Source organism: Lipophrys pholis (genome assembly GCF_963383615.2).
Source record: "Lipophrys pholis genome assembly, chromosome: 11".
Taxonomy (NCBI): domain Eukaryota; kingdom Metazoa; phylum Chordata; class Actinopteri; order Blenniiformes; family Blenniidae; genus Lipophrys; species Lipophrys pholis.
Window position 1 is genome coordinate 25,088,975 of NC_137631.1, and position 21,200 is coordinate 25,110,174.

The window sequence follows — 21,200 nt, forward strand, 5'->3', positions numbered from 1 at the left end:
CCGAATAAGATTTGTTGTCTTTGTATCTATCTTTAACAGATTGAGCCACAGTATGTGAATAAATACCATTTGCATTTACCATAAACATGTGTGTCACACCTTAATAACGCTCCACCTCTGTGTATTTACTCTCCAGACGCTGCCAACCACGAAGTACGAGTTAGAGATTGTGGCTAAGGACATGGCAGGAAGTGAGGTGGGGCTAACAGGAACAGCCACGGCTACCATCACCATCACAGACAGGAACGACCATGCCCCCGAGTTCAGATATCCACTGGTAAGAAACATTTCTTCTACTTCTTTCCTCTCCTCCTGAATCCTGTCACTCTTTTTTTTTTTCTACTTTCTTCCATTCATTCTAAAGCTATTCTGAGGAAAAGTCTGTTGGTTGACCCTGGGAGGGAAGTGAAAGGTCACGCACTCAGGGAATTATATGCTGTATTTTTCAAGAAGTCGGGATGCATCAACAGAATAGACACTTAACCATGACTTCCTGATGATAGAAATAATCTCTCACCAATAAATTTAAATTACTAATGCATATAGTGAGCATGCTGTTTTTATAGTATAAACAATATATTCAGTGCTCCTTTGATTTGACAAGTGAATTTATCAATATCAACATTGACAGTGTTGATATTGTTCAGTTTCTGAGGATTCATCAGTAAAATATAATTACCTTCAACACACACTACAAGGTTATATGTACAACATGATGGCAGCCCTGGGATGAAAAGAACAGTTGAATATTACAGCTCAAGTGACTTGCATGTTTCAAAATAGAGGTGAAATTACAATAATCACCATTTCAATCATCTTTAACACTATTAAGAGTCAACAGAACAAGCGGAAGTCTGGCACTTTTTCCAGAACAAGTCTGTTTTACTGCGTTTGGAAAGTATTGATAGCGCCTAACTTCTGCCAACTTCTTCTAAAATAATTTAGATTCTGTTTTTTTTTTTTCTTCAAATTTCTACACACAATACCCTGTAATCGCAACATGCACTAATATAACTTAAGAAATATATCAAACTAACTCAAGACTGACACAGATGTTTGTCTTTCAAAGGACAGAATTGTCAAAGCATGAATTAGTGCTGTGGAAATGTTTCTTGAATGCCATTCATCAAGACAACTATTGAACATAGAGAAGATTTAAAGTTGTCAACATCATCACTTTGTGCGTCAATGTTTACCCTCTGCTTGACAATGCTTCATATTTACGACATATCTATAGGAAGAGGCTCTTTAAATCATCACACTACTGTTGATTTGAAACCTCTGTGTTGGATACCTTCCTTCAATAATAACAAATCAAGTAACTGCCATGAATGATCCATGAATACTGATGCCTTTGGGAGAAAGTGTTTGTTCAAGAGCATGGTGATCTTAATCAATACTTTAATTATTTTTACATGGAAACTTGATCACTATCAATCTATATAATGCAGCGGCAAAATAATAATAATAATACAATTAATTTACCCATAATTTCAAACCTAGGTTTGCCTATAATTGCCAATGAATAAAAATAAAGTCCATTATTTGACAGTTCATAGTAAGACCTTAAGAAGGTGTGTTAAACATGAGGCCTGTGGGCCAAAACGGGCCTGCAAAAGGCTCCAATCCGGCCAAACCATCCAGCAGATTGTAAGGTTTTTGAAGAGTAGTGGACACAAAACAATACCGAGACCTTAGCTGAGATATCGGTGATGCTGCCATGAAAGATAGTTACCTCATTGCTATCAAACGAGCCTCAAAGCCATGCTGACAGAGTGAGTTTGTAAAAACAGCAAAATGCAACAGTTAACGGAGACGTTTCTCGGACATTTCACTGCATTTTACAGCAAAAACCTTCTTTAAAATTGGTTTTATGTTGCGATTACAGTCAACTTCAGTAGTAATTGTTTGGTTTTGTGGAGAAAAAAAAAAATCTACATTTTCATCACATATTCAATACTCGTGTGCCACAACGAAGTTTTTATATTTAATCTTTAACATAACACTATTCTGATTACCAGTTTGGCCTTCTCAAGATTAAATAGAGCCGTGCCATAAAGGATTGGATATACTCCCTTTGTCCTCCCAATCAAGTGTTACTCCTTCTCCTACGGTGGTCTTTAATAATTGGGATGGGTTTTCTTGACAAAGTCCCTTATCCCACACTCACTTTGTGCCATCCCAGTTTATGCAAACCTTTGTCATCACCCAACACAAACGCCTGCGGAAGTCAGCGTGACCTTTGCTTTTCATATGTAGCCTAATGATATCCCTGCCCTTGACGGCTCATGGGTAAATCTCAGGACACAAGCACTTTGAAATAGATCACAGGGCGTTCAAGGAACATATGAGACATGTAATAAGTTGTTAGTGTAACTGGGTGATACGAGTGCAGGAGCGAGATAAGGAAGTCTCTGAGCCTGAGTGGGAGTCGATGTGTTGGGGTTCAGTGATGGTTTGTTTAGTCAGCAAAGACTTTAGGCATTAGCGAAGGCTAACAGACGGAAACAGCATCAGTCTGTTTCTACAAAAAAATAAAATGTTTTGTGTGGAAAGAAAAAATAATAATCAGAAAGTAGCACATACTGTATTGCATCTATTGCCCATTTGTGCCACCTCAGGATATACTGTATATATAGAGAGATTTTTATTTTTTTTATTTATTTTTTTCCCCAAAAGTGCTACAACTGGCATTTTATTTTCCCTCGCTCTCACCTCCGCAGATGAAAAAAAACAGGAAGAAAGAATTAAGTCCGCCAGAAAAAGAGATCCTCCCTCCACCTGAAGGTGCAGTTGTAACACTGAGTTGTGTGTTTTTTTAATGAAACTGCTCACAGCTGTTGTCAGGTTTTGAGACACATCACGCTCCCATACCAACCCCCCCTCCAACTAAACTTCCCCTGCAGCCCTCCCATGATGCATTGGGGTGTCAGGGGAGCTTGTAAGGAGCGCAACTCAGATGTGAAATGTTACAGCTCAGAGGGCTCGGCAGGGCCTTGCAGAGTGCAGCACGTCTGTGTCCCAGTTAATGTTCTCATTTCTCACTGGGAGGGGGATCCGTTTAACGGCGTGGAGAAATGGAGCTTTTATAAAACAAGTGTTTGAAGACGCTAAGCTGCCCGTATAAATCCTCCGCTCTCGCCGGCAAGATCCCAACCTGCCCGTGAATCATCTCTGACCCCACAAATGGCCGCTATGATATTGTGAGGGTGCTTGTGAGTTCACGGTAGCCAGCCGGAGCCTTTGTCAGCAGAAGCTCTCCAGCTTTCCACCGTATAAATTATTCAACTAAATGTTCATGTCTTTTCGTAGAACTTTTCCCAAAATCCCTTCCCTCAGATGAATCCCGAGTTGTCTTTTTTTCTAAAGACATCACCACCTGCAGACCAGATGCAAGCTTTAAAAGCTCATCTTCCAGCTTGTGAGCAGAGCTCATGCCGAGAAAAATGGAGAGAAGGCTGAATAGCAGAGTAGAAATGGAACGTCAGACACAGAAAGGCACACAAGGAGAGCAAAAGGAAAAAAACAAAAAAAAAAAACCCAGGAGTGATCGAGGGCGACGATGTGTTGCTCTCTGTTCATATTCATCAAATGCTTTGTTGCCAGGGTTTCATGAGTTGACGTTTAGTTTGAATTCAGAAAGCATAATCCCTAGGTCCGGCAGGGTGCCTCAGACCTGCCCACCACCGCTCCGTGCTCAGCGGGGCTTTCAGACCGGCACTGTTTCTCAGACCAATCAGCAAAAGCTTCTCTTTTACTTTTCTGATTAATATTTGAGCTTCTAAAGTTAATTCATAGAAAAAATCCTGGATGAGGACTACAACGCCTTTGCTGTCATTAGTCCTTATTTTTGTTTCGTTGTGATCAAATACAATAAAAAATTTTTTTTAAATAATGGTAATATGGAGATACTTCATAGAGTGTGGCGTTTTGATTTTATGTTTCATGTTACACTCATGTAGTTCAGTTGGGAAGGAAAACACATTTTCACAAGTTAAAATCTGTTTTAGTTCTTAAGTTCTCCGTTATTTGATCTATTTTTGTAATAAATGGCAAATAATCTGTGATGCGATGGTGCGAATATTACAAAGCAATATTTACACCTTTAATCCGTATCTCACGTCATCAATTTCAAAACGACCAAACTCTCATTCATTTTCAGGATTTTAACACTTTGAATGCCACTTTTTGGTATTTGACCATTTCTGTAAACACTCTAAAAAGCAAATATTTTCCTCGAAGTATGGTGTAGAAACATAGTTCTATAACCAACAATGCCCCATTGACTTCAATTAAAACTTTAACGTCTGCGTTCACTGTAATGCCATTACAGTATATTAATATGCACTTTGCACTGTCCAAACCTCAAATAGCCATTACTATCAACATCCTCTTCATTACTTCATGGAAAATACTTCATATGTTTTTGATTTGAGGGGGAAAGAATATCAAACACTTGAACCAAAATGGTTGTAGGCTCGTTTTTTTGAAGAAATTATTGAATGTTAATTGACATGTAAGAGTTAAAAGTAGTAGATTTGAAAAAATTTACAGAAATTAAAGAGCCTTCATTTTTTTTTTAAATATAACCTTCTGGAAATCACTTATTTTGTTTTCAATCCTATTCCTTTAGGATTCCCAGTAGAGGTTGAAGCGTTTATTGTGAGATAAAATAGGATCCAACCTGCGGCTCAGAGTGACAAATGCATGTGTTGGTTTAGAGGACTCAATCAAGCAGAAGGCAAATACATGAGTTTCACTTCAGTGTAAATTCCTGTGCAGATAAAGAGACAAACAGTCATACAATTAAAGATATTTACACGTCAAGACAGCAGAGATGTATTTAGATTGTGGGAGCAAGCTTGCGAACACAGAGAAAACCCAGATACACCCACAGGAAGAACAACTTTGCTGTGAGCCTGTTATATAATATTATATACTGTATATCACAATAACAACTCTGAGATTCAAACACATACAAGAAAGTTGGCATGAATGGTTGAGCAGCAAGGCAAACTGACATTTTGTGCCCCTTAATAGTTTTTTGTTTTTTTTTGCAAGGATGGATGAGTCAGTAATCTACTTTTCATATGCTGAGAAGTCCTTTGTTACTGGAGAAATTATTTCATTTGAAGCTCTTTTTCTGCAAAGCGGTGGACTCGAGTCTGATTAATTTTGATAGCGAGGATCTCATTTTATATTTATGTGAAGGGCTAACGGAAAGAAAAAGAAAATGTAATAACAACCCTTAGTGAAGTCCCATCATCTGTAAGGAAGATGAATATTTCTCCTGATGAATTTTATCTGTCAATTGCAGCTGGATCCTTATTATTTCTCAGGGTGTTTACTCTTAGGTACAGCCAATGTGGTATTTTGTGTGGACATTGGTATTACGCAGTCTTGCCCGCAATGTAACGGGGGGGGACTTGCGGCTGTTGTTAAACTTTGGTACCGGCTGATGCTGCATCTGAGCCGACGCCGGTGTGCTCTTGTCTCCTCTCATGCCGAGCACCTTTTGCCCTTCACGTCTCTTGCCTTCTTAGTTATTTCATGCTTGCCCGTCCACCGATACCCTGATTTCCCCCTTCGTTCTCTTCCTCTGCACCTCTAGCGCTCGTCTCACCTCCGCCCGTCTCCGGCTCTGTTAATTCTGTGCCATGTCTGACTGCCCCCCTCCCCCTCCCACCTCCCCCTCCCCCACTGCTCCTCATAACAAAACCATGATGGACCTTATCACTCCTGTCACTCAAACTCACTGACAGCCAGTTCCTGTTTTTCTTTTTTTTTTTCTTCTTCTTCTTCTTCTCTCCTTATTTTTCTGACGTGTGTCTGTCTGCTTCGTCTCTCTCTACCTTTTTTTTTTTTTTGTCCCCCCCCCATGCTTTCTCCCCTATGATGACCAGGAGAATATGCTTGCCTGCAATCCATCTGTCCTGCTGATAAAGACGTTAGTGGTGATGGGTGTAGCACCAGGCATAGGGCAGCAGGGCCCTGTCAGTGCCGGTCTGTCTTGGGGGATGGCTAACGGGTGTCACGGATTAGTCCGGGCTTTGCATGATTGCTTCACTAGCTTTGAGATACACACGGCGTGTTACCCTGGGTGATACCGTGGCATAGCCGGCCAGAAATCTCTGTCACAAAGAGGAAGGAATGGAAAGGATTTGTCCGCTGTGTCGGGGAGAGGCATGTCACAAACCACGGCTGTGTGTGTGTGTGTGTGTGTGTGTGTGTGTGTGTGTGTGTGTGTGTGTGTGTGTGTGTGTGTGTGTGTGTGTGTGTGTGTGTGTGTGTGTGTGTGTGTGTGTGTGTGTGTGTGTGTGTGTGTGTGTGTGTGTGTGTGTGTGTGTGTGTGTGTGTGTGTGTGCGGCATTGTGCTATATGGTATACACAGATATAGAAAAATAATCCGGGTAGAAGGAAAGAGTTTGTCCTTGATACCTTGGAATATTTAATCTGTCCTGAATTCTACATTTAACGATGAATAATTTTAGCAAATTTGCAGTATATATTTTTTTTTAAATTTGCTCAACAATCATGTTGCATCGAATGTAAGCCGCAAAGGGTACTAACGGGTAATTTCATTCAGATGTGGGATATGATGTGATAACTCTTGACACCTTGAGCTTTCAATAAAGACTGAAGCCGAGCCGGAGAGACGTTTGAGGAAAAATAAATAAATAAAAAACACTTGAAATAGCAGCAGTCATATTGTCCCTCAAGTATGAAGTTTGCTCAGAAGAATGTTAATGTGTTAGAAATCACAAGGCCAGCTGCCAGTCACCACACACACACACGCACACACACACACAATGGGATTATTTGAAAAGGCTGCAAGCTTTTTGTCGTTTTCATTCTTTTAAAAGGCTTTTCTTTATTCCTGATTTTTTATTTCACTCTCTAGGATACAGTTAGACAAGCAAATAATTTATAAAATTGCATTATTCAATTTATCAATAATTTGTTAGCATGAATGGTTTCAGATCAACTATCTCAAACTAAACTTAACTATTTATAGATTATTTGAAACGAGACTGTTTTCTCACATTAGCCATTCTAATGTAATGACAATAAAAACATTATATTACATAAATTCCTTGAAGATGATTCAGTTACGAGGTCAAGGTATTTAAACATGCTGTTATCTTTATTTCCTACAGATAGGTATCTCAACATTATGACAATTTTAATGATACCTTCTGGTGCAAAATACAGTGACGACGTCTATAACTGCTGCATTATGCATGTTTTTTTCAACTTCACCCCGACAGCATGGTTCTGAAGCTAATGCGAGTATCATAGCAACGAGGTAGCTATCTTTCATGGCAGCATCACCAAAATCTCAGCCGCTGGGGCGGCGGCACGTCTCGATTAGTAGAGCGGTGGGCTCCCAATCGCAAGGTTGCAGGTTTGATTCCCAACCCCACCTGTCTTCATGGCGAAGTGTCCATTGGGCAAGACACTGAACCCCAAACTGCTCCCAGTGGAGTGACAGCGCCTTGCATGGCTGCAGCCTCTATTGGTGTGTGAATGTGTGAGGGAATGGGTGAATGTGATGAAATATGTAAAGCACTTTGCTCATGCAGCTGAAAGACGCTATATAAGTGAAGTCCAGTTACCATTTGTGTCTGTGCTGTGTCCACTGCTCTTACACAATATCAATTTTCTTTTAAATCTTTATAATTTTCTTGGTGGTTTGGCCAGATTGGAGCCTCCGGTGGGCTAGTTTTGGCCCACGGGCCTTATGTTTGACATCCCTGGTATAACGAGAAATAATTATAGAATATTTAGGATAAACTGTAGATTATCTCTGACAAATGGACTAAAAAGTGAAATTTAAGAATTTAACCCCACAAAGGAAATATTGATGCTGTGTTGCCTATCACATGTTTCCTGAGGTTTCTGCACCAGCCGTTTAGGTTTGCGTTTTCAAAACGGGGAGAGTTAGAAAGGTGAATATTTTCAAGGACTTTCAGCTCAGAGCTAGTTTAGCAATCCGGTGGTAGTTACAAATTGCTGAAGCGAATAGTGAGAACCTTCACTTTGATTAAGAAGCAGAGGGTGAACTTGGAATGTTAGAATTGTTTGGGTTTCTTTTTTTTTGGGGGGGGGGGGGGGGGTACAAACATTTTCAATATGCTGTATGCCCATATTCCTTGAGTATTTTATTCAGTCTTTTTTTCCTTTTTTCAACAAGTCTCATTGATAAATATGAGATCTGCCATGTTCCAAAAAGGTAGAAAAGCAGCTTTGCTGAATGTCAGATTCATCAAAAATCTATCTTTGGACACAGCCTGTGCAGGAGCTGTTGAAATTTAATAAAGACACAGGTAAGCTCATTAACTCTCCAGGCGCACTTACAGTATGCAGGATTAAAGCTTGGGGGGGAGGGTATAAAAAAAAGCAATAGGGGGTGATACAGAGAGGTAAGCTGCCTATACGCTGTGTCTGTGCATACGGCTGCATGTGGGCAGATGTGATCACAGTGACGTGCTTTTTACATATCCTGAGATTTTCTCCACCTCATTCTGCTTCGAGCTAAACTGGTTTTGAAAGCAGATCAAGGACAAGCAAGTCGCTGCTTCAAAATGTACACGATTCCTGTTAACCGCTGGGATTTTTTAAAAAAAATGTTCACAAAATTTTAATTTCATCTGGCAACATCTACTCTTTCTTTTTTTATGTTGCACTAGAAAGGCAGACTCTGTGCAATACTCCATCATTCAGAGTGTAAGCATTTGTAAATCTTTTTGGAGATATTCCTCCTACGATGAATTGAATTTTTATTATTTAATTTCCAGTTTAGAGGGTACGATTCATAGCCATGGTGCACTTCTGGCCCAGGGTGCTTTGGGGATACACTGCTACCGTGAATATGTGTTTGGACTGCACTTTTGGCCTTCTAAATAAAGCTACACACTGCTGAGACGATGGACAATTGTGATGATATCTGGCATTCAGTCAGATAGGTTCGCAGATGGCCAACGTCAAAGTCGTGCAAAGCGGGCATTGTCAGAAATTCCACGATGATTGACACAGCTACTCACCAACCAATAGAAATGAAGCCTAATATGAGTCAGCAACCAATGTGACCCCCAGCGCAACAACCCAACAAGTTGAGAGATTATAAGATGAACTATTACAACGTAAGCCTTTTTCATGCATGCATGATATACGATAACATGATAACATTTAAATTGTGCGTGTATGTGGAAGCCAAAGTGACACACTCAGGATTTTGTCTAATAGACATACAAAATAATACACACTGTCGATTTTCCACGTTCGCCTTCACCTATATGGAATAACACATGTTTACCAGATTGTACAAAACATTTCCATTTATTTATTCACTCATGCATAAGAAGTTTCAGTTTTGGCCTTATTGAGATTCAGTTCCTGTAACGCACTGATACGTTTGACAACTTCCTCCACCAGTGTGTCCAACTGGCTTGTGTGCTTGTGTATGTTGTTCACACACGTGGAAGCATTAAACAGTTGTCCTCAGCGCAGAGTTCAATCAGTCACTTTCAATACAGTTTGGTAATTATCCTAGTCCCAATAATTCCATACCTGCTTGATCAAAGTTAGAATGACTGCTTGAAGCCCTTTTGAACTTTGTACAAACACACAATACATTCATCTTACAACTCTGACCTTCAAGGCCTAGAAAAAAAAGTAGTTGAACATTTTTCAATAACTACATCATGACAGAAAACATTGCTGTAATTTACCAGGATGTAAAACATCTAGCATTTTAAATCTACCAGTATTTGGTTATCTTACCTGAAATATGCCTATGAAATTTTCAGATACATGTTTCCTTAAAAATAGTTTTTCAAAATATTGCACACAAACTTTCTGCTGGCAAAATAGCAAATGTAAGGTTTGGAGATGCACTTTTTTTTTTTTAACAATATTAAACTGTTGAAAGCTTTTGAGATGAAAAAGTCCCCCTGAAGCGTTTAGTGCATTCAACAGGTTTTGTGATGGATGTTGGTCAACACAAGGCTGATATGCGCCTCGTAAATTTTAAAAGACCAAAGGAAATTGTACAAGGAAGCCAAAACAATGGCAAGAATTCTTTCATCAACCAACCCAATGAAGATGCGCTGTAAGGAAACGGTAGTACTGATTGATGCCTGTTCCATCCCGTGTTTGGTTTATTTAGAAATCGTTGGCCCATGCTGTGTTCATGCTTCTATTGAACTACACCGGGATTTGTTTGGTAACAGTCCAAGCCTTGTTGTTCAGGGAAGTCTCTGTCCGCTTGTTTGCTGTGTGCCAAGGCTTTGATAGCAGAGTTTATGCTTGTTCTAATGAACCACAAACAAAGAGATGGCACCAGAGTTTGTTTCAATCGAGCCAAACCTGCCAAGTGTGAAGACGTCCTGAGTTCCACCCCGGGAGGATACACATCAAGAAGGCTGAGATGAACCAACACAGATTGGGGAAAAGTGGTAAAGATAGTTGGATGCAAAGTGGAAAAAGAAACCATAGTGCGCAGGATGACAAACTTTAAATGTGTCTGTTGTAGTGCCTCCCTGCTGTGACGCTGCAATGGAGCAAAATGCTTCTGGGAGGGAAAAATAGTCACGTCTCAGGGGGTTTAATCTGATGGGCCATGGTTACGCGTGTTCCCTGTCAGAGGAAATCTTTGGGGCAGTAGGGACGTGTCTCAAAGTACTTTCCATTAGGACAAATGAACAGCTGCTCGACTGTCTGCCGAGTCGCCTGTCACTGCAGCCACAACTGCCATCTGTATTCATAACACATTCTGACTGACATCCACCGATAGAATGAGTTTGATCTCCATTTGTTCCTCTCTGCGCATGGCGTGCATGGGTAAGCAGTAATCACGTGCATATGTTTATTGGTATACAGGGCGCCAAGATAGGATAGTCAGATTGAAACACTTGATAATTTACAGTATGCATAACTTCAATTAATATCATCATAAGTGATTATTATCTTATGAATGTGGCATTACAGAAATGCACTAAGGGAATTTCTGCTTAGTTCAGAGATGTCAAACATGAGGCCTGTGGGCCAAAACCGGCCCACAAAAAGCTCCAATCCAAGAGTAGTGGACACAACACGACACGGACACCCGAGCTGAGATATCATTGCTTGAGCCTCAAAGCCATGCCGTCAGTGGGGGTTTGTAAAAACACCCAAAATGCAACAGCTTTAGGAGAAGGCCTGATAATAGTGTGATAATAAAAGGTCAGGGTCAGTTTATCCTTTGGTGAATGTCATGTTTTTGGTGAGCTTTTTGATTTCAGGAACACTATGAGAAGATTTACCGACATGTGATACAAATGTTGTGTCACGGTGATTCAGCGGTGAGCACTCTCCCATTGTATTGGGGAGACCCTTATTCACTTTCTAGCCGGGGTCTTTTTCATGTCAGTTACTTTTTTCTTCTTGTGTGTACTTGGATTTTCCTACAGTACTCCGATTCCTCCCACCATGCAAAGACATTTTCTCAGTTTAACTGGCTCGGAATTCATTGTCCATGCTGTGATTAGTCCTGCGATGAACTGTTGACTGGTCCAGAGTGTGACTTGTCCTTCACCTGAGGTTTGTTGAATGAGCCTCAGCTCTAAATAAAGAGTTATTGAAGCAAGAGATTTCATGTCGGATGAACACCTACTCAGAGTCTATCATCATATAATCATTACTATTTCATGGTCAAAGGTCTTTTTTTCCTTTCCAAGTTTATGACCAACGCTTGGCAATTTGTACACCACGTATGAACACATTTAAACGGGACTATCTCACACGTTAAGACTCAAGATCTCAGCGCATCGTTGACGCTGTGTTCTCTTTCAAATCTTGACTTGCTCATTGCCAATACAGAGCAACACAACATGAAACTGTGATCACATTTCAAGTTCAGCAGAATATGTATTTGCTCAGTCTAGTTCTCACCACCCGCCGTCTGTGCAGTCGGGCTAAAATGTGTCTAAAGTATCCACACTTCAGAATTCATTGCTTCTTCGTCACATCAATGTTTAAAGCAATACTTGCTACATCTGACACGGCCATAAAGAATATGTTTACCCTTCGGTGAAGGCTTCTAACTGTGAGGCTGTAACTTTGGTTTTACTCTGGTTCCTTTTCCACCTTCTTGTTATATTGAGGCAATTGTTCTCTGCACAACAGCCATCTTAGGTTAGTGGTTTGTAACAGCCAGGTGGCAATGAAAGCCAAAATAAACACCTTTATAAGAAAGGAAGGCTGTAGTGTTAATGAGGCAGCACACATTCAATGTTGCTTGCTAAAGCTTACAGATGTGTGTCCTCCTTCAAGGCTTTACATCTCTCTTTTCAGGCTTTTTGTGAAAACTTGGGGCTCTCTAGTTTGCAGATGTTTTCAAAACTGTAGTTTTGGACTGATCTTAAGAGGGGGTTGAGTAACATCTGCTTTCAGCTTTAACTGTGAACCAGCAGATATCACTGTAAAAAGCATGTCAATGGCAGACTCGTCAGATAACAGTAGTAATTTCTTTGTTCTTCATGAATGCAATAATCTATTATTGGATTTCCTGAGTAAATATGCACATCAGGGATGTTAAACGTATGGCTTGTGGTCCAGAATTGGCCCATCAGAGAACCTATTCAGCCCGCAAGATGGCATTAGCCAACTGACAAATTATGACATTGACTGTAATATATGTATTTAACTACCAGGGGCGCACAGCACATCTACTTTAGTTTGATTTATGTGTTGAGTCAGTTCGGGTGATCAGGATTACTACACAGATGTAGAAATGTGTCTATATTAAAGAGCATTTTAAGATTATTCTGATTATAATATGAATTAACAAACTATATTTTTGAGTTCCAACTACATGTGGCCAAATGTTTTTTTGCCTTTGAAGTTGTAAATAGTGGAATAAAAATGTGCTTTGATCTGTAAGTTTTGCAGCCCATGGTATTGGCATGATATTGTATAAATCGCAGTTCTTTTATTCAAATTTCAGGTTTGTCATATGTCGAATAAAACACATTAACACATGCCAACAAAATGTTAGTATTGGTATTAATATTAATATTTGGTGAAGCAATGTTGGAGTTGTGGTGTGCTCTTGAGGGAGGTTCTCTCAAGCAGAATGAAGTGGGTGTGTCGGTGACGGGGGGGTGTTAGTGACGGGGAGGTGTCAAAAGAGGAAGTGCGGTGACGCACAGGAAAAAATGTTTGACAGGTGAACTGTCATGTGGCTGGAGGCAATAAAGAAAGCCGACTCCACTCCTCCGTCCGTCTCGTCTTTCCCAGCCTCCACAGAGTTTAGATTCGTGGGGGAAAAAAAGCGTATTCTACCTCAGATGGGTTTTTCTATGCTACCACACAAAGGCATAAACATATTCAACCATGCATATTAAAAGTGCATGCATAACAATGTGTGTGTTTTGTTTTATAATAAGCCATTTTGAATTGTGCCAAACTTCTATTAATTTCTATTCCCAGTTGCACTGAAGGTCCCATGTATGCCGATAGAAGTGTCATCAACATTAATTACTCAATCAAGTTAATAAATGAATTCAAATAAATGGAGAGTTCAAATAACGGCAGCAGGGAAATGAAGAGCGCACTCTGGTCCACAATAAACGCAACCGAACATCTCAATTATGAGTGAAACTGTTGACTGAAACATGACGTTATCGATTTATTTATCCTTTCTTTTCTTAAGCTGCTCTGCGTCAAATGATTATTGTCCAACCATCTTTCGACAGCGTGGCATTACCTTAAAGGATTTATGGGGCAGATTATTGAAAAGTCAGATAGGAAAGAGAAAATCAATGAAACTCTGTTTTTTTTTTTTTTCCCTCTTTCAAACCTAGAAGTTAAATGTCTGGAGTGTGGGGCTCTGTGATTTATCGCCACTGCCAACACAGTCTGATGATCGGTCAGTTGCTTTGTCCATTAATACGTCTGTCCATCTCACCACCTGTCCTATCCTCGTTCTATCTCTCTATCTCTCTCTCTCTCATATTACTCTAGTTATCAGTATGTGTTGTTGTGTCCTCATCGTTTGCCTCCGTCTTCTTCATGTCAATACGTGTCCTGACTGTGAGGTCCACATTCTCTGAGAGCCTTTATTGTAATTGGCTCTCAGTTGTTTCCAGTCTGAAAATACAAAACAACACAGACACACAGATTAAAGCAGGGTTTTTGTATATTTTCCCACTTCTCTTTCTCGCCATCCTATCTATGGGGGCATTATTGTATCAAAACTATTGGTCAATGCGTGTGGAGAGTTGTCTGTCTGTGTTTCAGTCTGTCTGTCCAAAGTCAGAGTTGCCAATGTGTAAAAGAATTAGAATTTGTCAATGTGAATCTGAATCTGCAAAACTTGTATTATAATTTGTCTGTCTGTAATTAGGGATTCAAATGTGTAAAAAAAAAAAAATCTGCTCATCTGTATTAGAATTTGTACATGTAACAGGGTTTGTCAATACGTACAAAGATATTTGTAGTTCAAAAGTTTGTTTTCAGCTTCAAACGCTGAAAATACAGACAACTCACCAGTTAGGAGTCGAGCAGTTCTACAATTGACTGTTTGTTTTTTAACATGTGACTTTTGCTACAGTTCTGCCATCGCAGGATTCTAAGCTGTAATGCCTGGGTTTTGCTGCCCTGAGTGCAGGCTCACAGGCTCATTCATTCAGACTGTCCACCAACGCTGAGACGGTTCCCGTGAAAGTTACAGTATGCATACATTCATTGTGACTTACATTGAAAGCAAAGCATTTGGGTATTAAATACATTTAATCAGCTCTGAGGCTACAGCATTCCTTTAACTGCAGCACGATAATAGAATAGAAAGTCCAGTGAGCTGTAATAACAGAGACAAGTTTACCCAAAGACCTGTTTGTTACCACTGCATTAGGGCTAGAATAATTATTCGTAAAAGTGGTGTAATTCTTAAAAAGATGCATTACTTATCACTCATGATACACATTGACATATACGGTCACTGGTACAGTTTATCAAACACAGTATATTTTAAGATATGTGCTTTCTCAAGGCTAAACTTGTCTACAACCTTCCTCACAATGTGGTGCATGCTCAAAAATTCACGCAGATCGGTACGCAGCCAGAATGGAGGAGCCTGTGAGCCTGAGCCAAGGGCAGGTAAACCCAAGCTTTACAGCTTCGCATCCTATTTCAGCAGAACTGCAGCAAAAGTCGTGTGTCAAAAAAAAAAAAGTGTGTGCGTGTGCGTGCGCGTGTGCGTGCGCGTGCGCGTGCGCCTGCGCCTGCGCCAGGGGTAGGTGTCGGTGGGGGGTGGGTCAGGGGTTGGGTTCTTCCAGGAAGATCGGGGGGGAGGACCATGGGGCGGGTGGGATATGAGGCTCCTGGGGGTGTAGAGTTGACTGTCCTCCGACCGGTGCCTGCGCCGGCCTTCGCTTTCCTGGGTCTGGGGGCGGGGCTGGTCCGGGGTGCGGCGGCTGGGGCCGTCTCTGCCTTGCCGGGTTGGGGGGGGGGCGGTGGGTGGGCCTGTTCCCGGGGGTGCGGCGGGACTCGCCGCCGGGGTTGGGGGGGCTCTCGGCCCGCTCGGCCCGGGGGCCCTGCTCCGGCCTTTTCTCGGCTTGGCGGCTTGGGTCGGGGCCTGGGGCCCTGTGCCCTTTATCCTTCTCTTGTGGGCCCCTCTTGCCTGGGGGGGATTCCTCTCTGCATTCTCCGCCTGGTGCTTTTTGGGCGGGGGCGTGGCTCTCTGGGGTGGTTCGCTGGGGTCTCCCCGGGCCTGGGGGGCTTCCGTCTGCCGGGGTGGCGGTGTCCGGGCCCGATGGCCTCGGACCCCGGGGTGTCGCCATGGGTCCCCCCACAACAGTTCCGGTCACACCCAGTGGACAAGCCACACACACACACACACACACACACACACACACACACACACACACACACACACACACACACTTCCACTCCTCACGAAAGGTGCTTCTGAAGTTGCTTGTTCTCTGTCATCATTTGCTCAAACTTTACAAATCATGTTCCTCTTTTGTTGTCACCTCTTTGTTAATTCATGTTCCTGCTTCACGTTACTGTCTAGATAGAGCTGCTCAGGCTGGTTAATCTAAGAAATCATTTTACTGTCTAGATAGAGCTGCTCAGGCTGGTTTAATCAAAAAACAGTTGGAAAGTATTTGGATCAGTGTGATAACTGCAAATAATATATGTAGCACAACAAGGATATTGTATGTTATCCCCCTCCCCCTCCCCCTCCCCCTCCCCCCTCAAACTTTCTTCTCTCTTTTCTCTTCTCTCTCTCTTTGTGCGTTCCCCCCCGGTCGTGTACGGCAGCCATGCCAACTTCTGACGGAGAAGGCAACAGGAGGAGACTCAAAAACTGTTCTGACTCCGAAGGCTCTCAATCACATCATATTGTTGGCCCAAGCTGCCGAACCGGACAAGGGCAAAAAAAAAAAAAAGAAAAAAAAAAAAAAAACTGCCAATTTTGAAACTGCCCGACTAGTAACTGGAGGGTTGTGTGTATTTTCAGGATTTGAAGCTGAAGACAGACTTTTTGTACCTTATTACAGACAGACATATCACGAGACGACTTTTGCAGATTCAGGTTCACATTGACTAATTCTTTTACACTTTGACAACTCTGACTGTGGACAGATGGATTGAAATGCAGACAGACAAATCTCCATATGCATTGACAAATAGTTTTTACTACAATAATGCCCCCATACTTATCCTCCTCTCTCTTATTGTGTTAAGTCATTTCAGGGCAGGTGCCATGTCTAGTAGTTAGTCGTCTCCTAGTCTGTCAGGTGACGGGTTTGCTTTGTGCTCAGGGTGTAATTGGGATCTTCATCAGTGACAGGGTGGGAGCCCAGTGGCCACATCCTATAGAATACGACTTTTTGCGACCGCATGACTGCACCACATGATTAAACCTTTTCTGACCAGCTGCTGCCCACTGTACAGTCTCTGTCCACCTAAATCACCGAGAGAAGTGGGACTCTGAAGTTTGGTTTTAACTGTATCTTGTAGTTTGACGCCCTAATGATGAGGATGAGGATGATGAGGAGGATTCGTTTGTTTCTGATCCCACTGCTTGAGCCCTTTTATTGCTAAGATTTGTAAAATGCCTCTTGTTGCTCTGGGGTTTGTTTACTCCAGCGAAACCAATTGCTGCGTAAATTTCAACTCTATTGCACCTCAGTTGTTTGAAAATGAGAATTGGTCATTTTCATACTTTCCAAACTTGTCTTTGTACCAGGTTGCCTCAGGCCTACAGGACAAAAAAAAAAGGCCCACAATGCACATGTGAAGAGCAAACATAACCTTCTTCTTTTAAGAACATCTTGCTTCGATCCTGTGTGTCCCAAATGAGTCTGAATGGACCAAAGTGGGTTTTTTTTTTTTCTTTCTTTTTCTTTTTTTCCTACAAGCTTTCGATGAATAAAAAGGGAGAAAGGGAAAGAGAAATCAATGTTTGTCTCTCTTCAGATAAATGCACAGAGCCTGGCAGTGCAAGGCAGTAAAAGGGTAATCTGAGAAACAACAATACCGTGGGCTGACAGGAGATGCGGTAATCTAGGCTGGACCAGCGCTATCCTTAAACAGAGTGTTCTGTGTCTAAAAGATTACACTGTAAGCTCTGACACAATAATGGCCCTCACACACACACACACACACACACACACACACACACACACACACACACACACACACACACACACACACACACACACACACACACACACACACACACACACACACACACACACACACACACACACACACACACACACACACATATACTGACAGAAGAGGTTCTGCCTGGCCTGAGCTTCAGCAAGGCCACCGCTGATCACAGTCCTGTTTTAACTTGAAGTTTTCTGAGCGGAACGTATTGATACAAGTCTGATCGAAGGTCTGCAGCCAACAGTGAGTGGTGAAGTGGGCAGTGATTGACACTGAACTCGAAATGAGAGTAATGATAAGAGGACATGGGTAGTATTTATCCCGTTGTGTTTGTTGTTTGTCCGAGTATTGTGTCTATGGTGCACCCTCAAAGTGAGCCACAAGACAACACACCAATCTTTGCTTTAATAAAGAATCTTCTCAGGTCCAAGCCAAGCATACAGTACGTTAGTTTTTTTCCATCTTCATCCGCAAGCACGTTCTTTTTTCCTCTGTCTCTCTTAAAGCGGCAGAACTAATTTTGAAACAGGTCATTTCAAGAATTTCTTTCTTTAGAGAGACGACTGTTTCTAACAAATTTAATTACAAACAACAAAAGGCAAATGTATTCTTCTCGCTGGAAAGTACGAATACTGATTCAATAGGAAATACAGCAATTAAATGTGTTGATTCTGGGTGCTTCAAATGAATCTGTGGGTTTTAGGTAAAAATTAAAAAGTTTCACTTCATATCTTCAACATTTGTAATGATGACAGTGATGTCTCTGTTCGTTTGCATCATAATTTGAGTATAAAAGAGCATAAAAATGTCTTTCAGGCTCTGTGTGTGTGTGTGTGTGTGTGTGTGTGTGTGTGTGTGTGTGTGTGTGTGTGTGTGTGTGTGTGTGTGTGTGTGTGTGTGTGTGTGTGTGTGTGTGTGTGTGTGTGTGTGTGTGTGTGTGTGTGTGTGTGTGTGTGTGTGTGTGTGTGTGTGTGTGTGTGCGCACAACAGAAACAAAATGTGCATTAGAGGTGAAAAACTCCACAGGGTACCGTTAACGTTTTTTTCATCTTTGTCCACATAAATTTGCCCACGGGATGGCTTCTGCAAAACAATTACAGTCGACACAGTCAAGCTTTTTCTACTCGCTGTACACATACTTGCTGACAAGTACACCAGTGTGTGTTAGCAGGGAAATGAAAAGACACCCATCATAAAAGTCAAGAACAAGCAAGAACATCACACACACACACACCCCCTCCCCCTTGTTGTTATACCTTCTTGTGATGTTGTAAGTTCAACACAAACCCTACTGTTTAGGTTGTTAGCTCAGGCAGAAGCAATACCTTTAATTAACTCCACATGAAGAATATTATCAGAGAGCAGCTCACATTAATATGACTTAGCGTGTAGGAGTGCTGCCCCTTAAATCCACTTTACATCCTGTCGTTGAGGTCTTTAAAGTTATCGCACCTCTTTTTCCCACAAGGAAAATTTACTTTATATTATATATTATTTAACGTCTTGACAATGCAACTCCAAAATCTGAAAGATCTGAAACACTACAACACTGCTTGCGTTAGAAAAATAAGACTTTTTGTGACTTTTTTGTTTCCTTTTAGTTTTACAATAATTGATATTTTATTTCATGTACTATTACCATGTGACAGCTTTTTTTTTTTTTTTTGTAAAGGAACTTACATTTTGAATTAAAGTATTAATATTATTATGATTTAAAAAAAAAAAAATCCATAAAGAAATGTGCATGACATTTAATAGATTTGTGTCCACATTGCGTCCTGCTCTGCCCAGTTCCGGGTATCTCGATGATTTCTGTTCATTTGTTCGTCTGTTTCCTGTGACAGTTTGAGGCCCACGTGTTCGAGGGCTCGACGGGCGTTGTGGTCAACCTGACAGTGGATGACAGAGATGACCCGGCCACAGGAGCATGGAGAGCGATCTACTCTATAATCAGTGGAGATCCTACGCACAGTTTCGAGATCCAGACCAACCCTGACAACAACGAGGGAATGTTATCAGTTGTTAAGGTGCAGTCGTGTAATTGCCGGCTTTTCCCGTGCGTGTATATTTGACAGTAATAAGAACCTTACCTTTCCAATCACTATCCCGTCACAGCCCCTCGACTACGAAGCCACTACACTCCACACGCTACTCATCAGAGTGGAGAACGAGGACCCCCTGGTTCCCGACGCCATCTACGGCCCCAGCTCCACAGCCACGGTCCACGTCACAGTAGAGGACATCAACGAGGGCCCCGTCTTCTTCCCAGACCCCTTGATAGTCAGCAGGATGGAGAACATCCCCGTGGGCAGCTTCGTGGCCTCACTCAATGCCACAGATCCAGACACGCTAGAGATACAAAGTATCAGGTAAGACGATTGAGATCTAACAAAGTGGCACATAGACAACAGCGTCAAAACAAAGGGTAATGGAAATCGAACAGCAAAAAAAGAAAGAAGCTTTTTTTGTGTGTGTGTGAGAAAATTGAACAATACAGAGACTGGGAGCGCTTGTTTGGGTTTATCTGATTGAATGTAATTTTCTGTATCGCACTGCTCAGTATTTAGAGATTTTCATTCACGTTCACTGTGATCAGTTTGGGAACATAAAGATGCAACATTTGCTAATTGGACTCTTCAAGTGTCTTCGCTCTCATATGAGATCAATCTTATTACGCTACTCAGCTTTAAGATGAAGCGAGAGTGATCATTGTTTTCTATCTGCCTTTACATAATTGCAGTCTGTCAAATCCGAGCCATCGCCACATCATATTTTCACCCTCTGAAACAGTGCACACGTCCTCCATGCCCGCATCCCTTCTCCTCATCTTTCTGCCGTAAGCACACACAATCTGCAATTTACTGACGTGGGTCAGAGCTTCCACCTCACGCAGCTGAAAAGTCACGCGCACAGGCAGCTCATTAACTTTAACTCTGTCACAGAGGAAGCCCCCTCTCAAATAGTACCGTCATCATAACGGAAAGGCTATTAGTTGCTGTACGTGCTACAATGAAAATTATTTCTCTTTTCTGCCAAAGGGGCCTCATAGTGTGTGCTACACTTACACTTTACAAGATGGAAAACTCGTCATTGCATTTATTGGCTTTCAGGCCTAATTTATACTCCATTTAGATTACTCTTTTTCTGCACCCTTGGAGTTTGGTGTCATGCAAAAAATTGTGTTAAGTAAACACTTGGGAATAATGTGGACTGAAGGGGGAAATAAAACTCACCGGATCGTGACTTTATTGCCCAAATTATTGATGCTACTTTATGTGCTGTAAAATGTAGTCACTGTGTCAGTATCAAACTCTGCACAACATGAATTGATTCCGAATGAATGGCGTGTAGGAGTGAGGACCTCAGGCCATAAAACTTTGATAACTTGTGAGTGTGTGGTGTGGCCAGCAAGGTCACATGGCTCTGAAATGTCTGAATGCACAACGTGGTCCTTACATACATACTGTTCTTTACAGTATTTGTACGCTGCACAGCCCCCTGGTGGCACGTTTCAACTTTGAGTGTGTGAGAAA

The 21,200-nt window shown here is 41.6% G+C and overlaps 1 protein-coding gene across 1 annotated transcript in view; it reads left to right on the forward strand.

Moving 5' to 3' along the window:
* cdh13 (cadherin 13, H-cadherin (heart)) overlaps positions 1-21,200 on the forward strand; it is a 266,013-nt gene that overhangs the window by 175,196 nt on the left and 69,617 nt on the right. Inside the window, exons 7-9 of the mRNA XM_080475644.1 lie at positions 137-277; positions 19,512-19,694; positions 19,783-20,036. Coding sequence (XP_080331770.1) covers positions 137-277; positions 19,512-19,694; positions 19,783-20,036 — 578 coding nt within the window. The remainder of the gene's footprint in view (positions 1-136; positions 278-19,511; positions 19,695-19,782; positions 20,037-21,200) is intronic.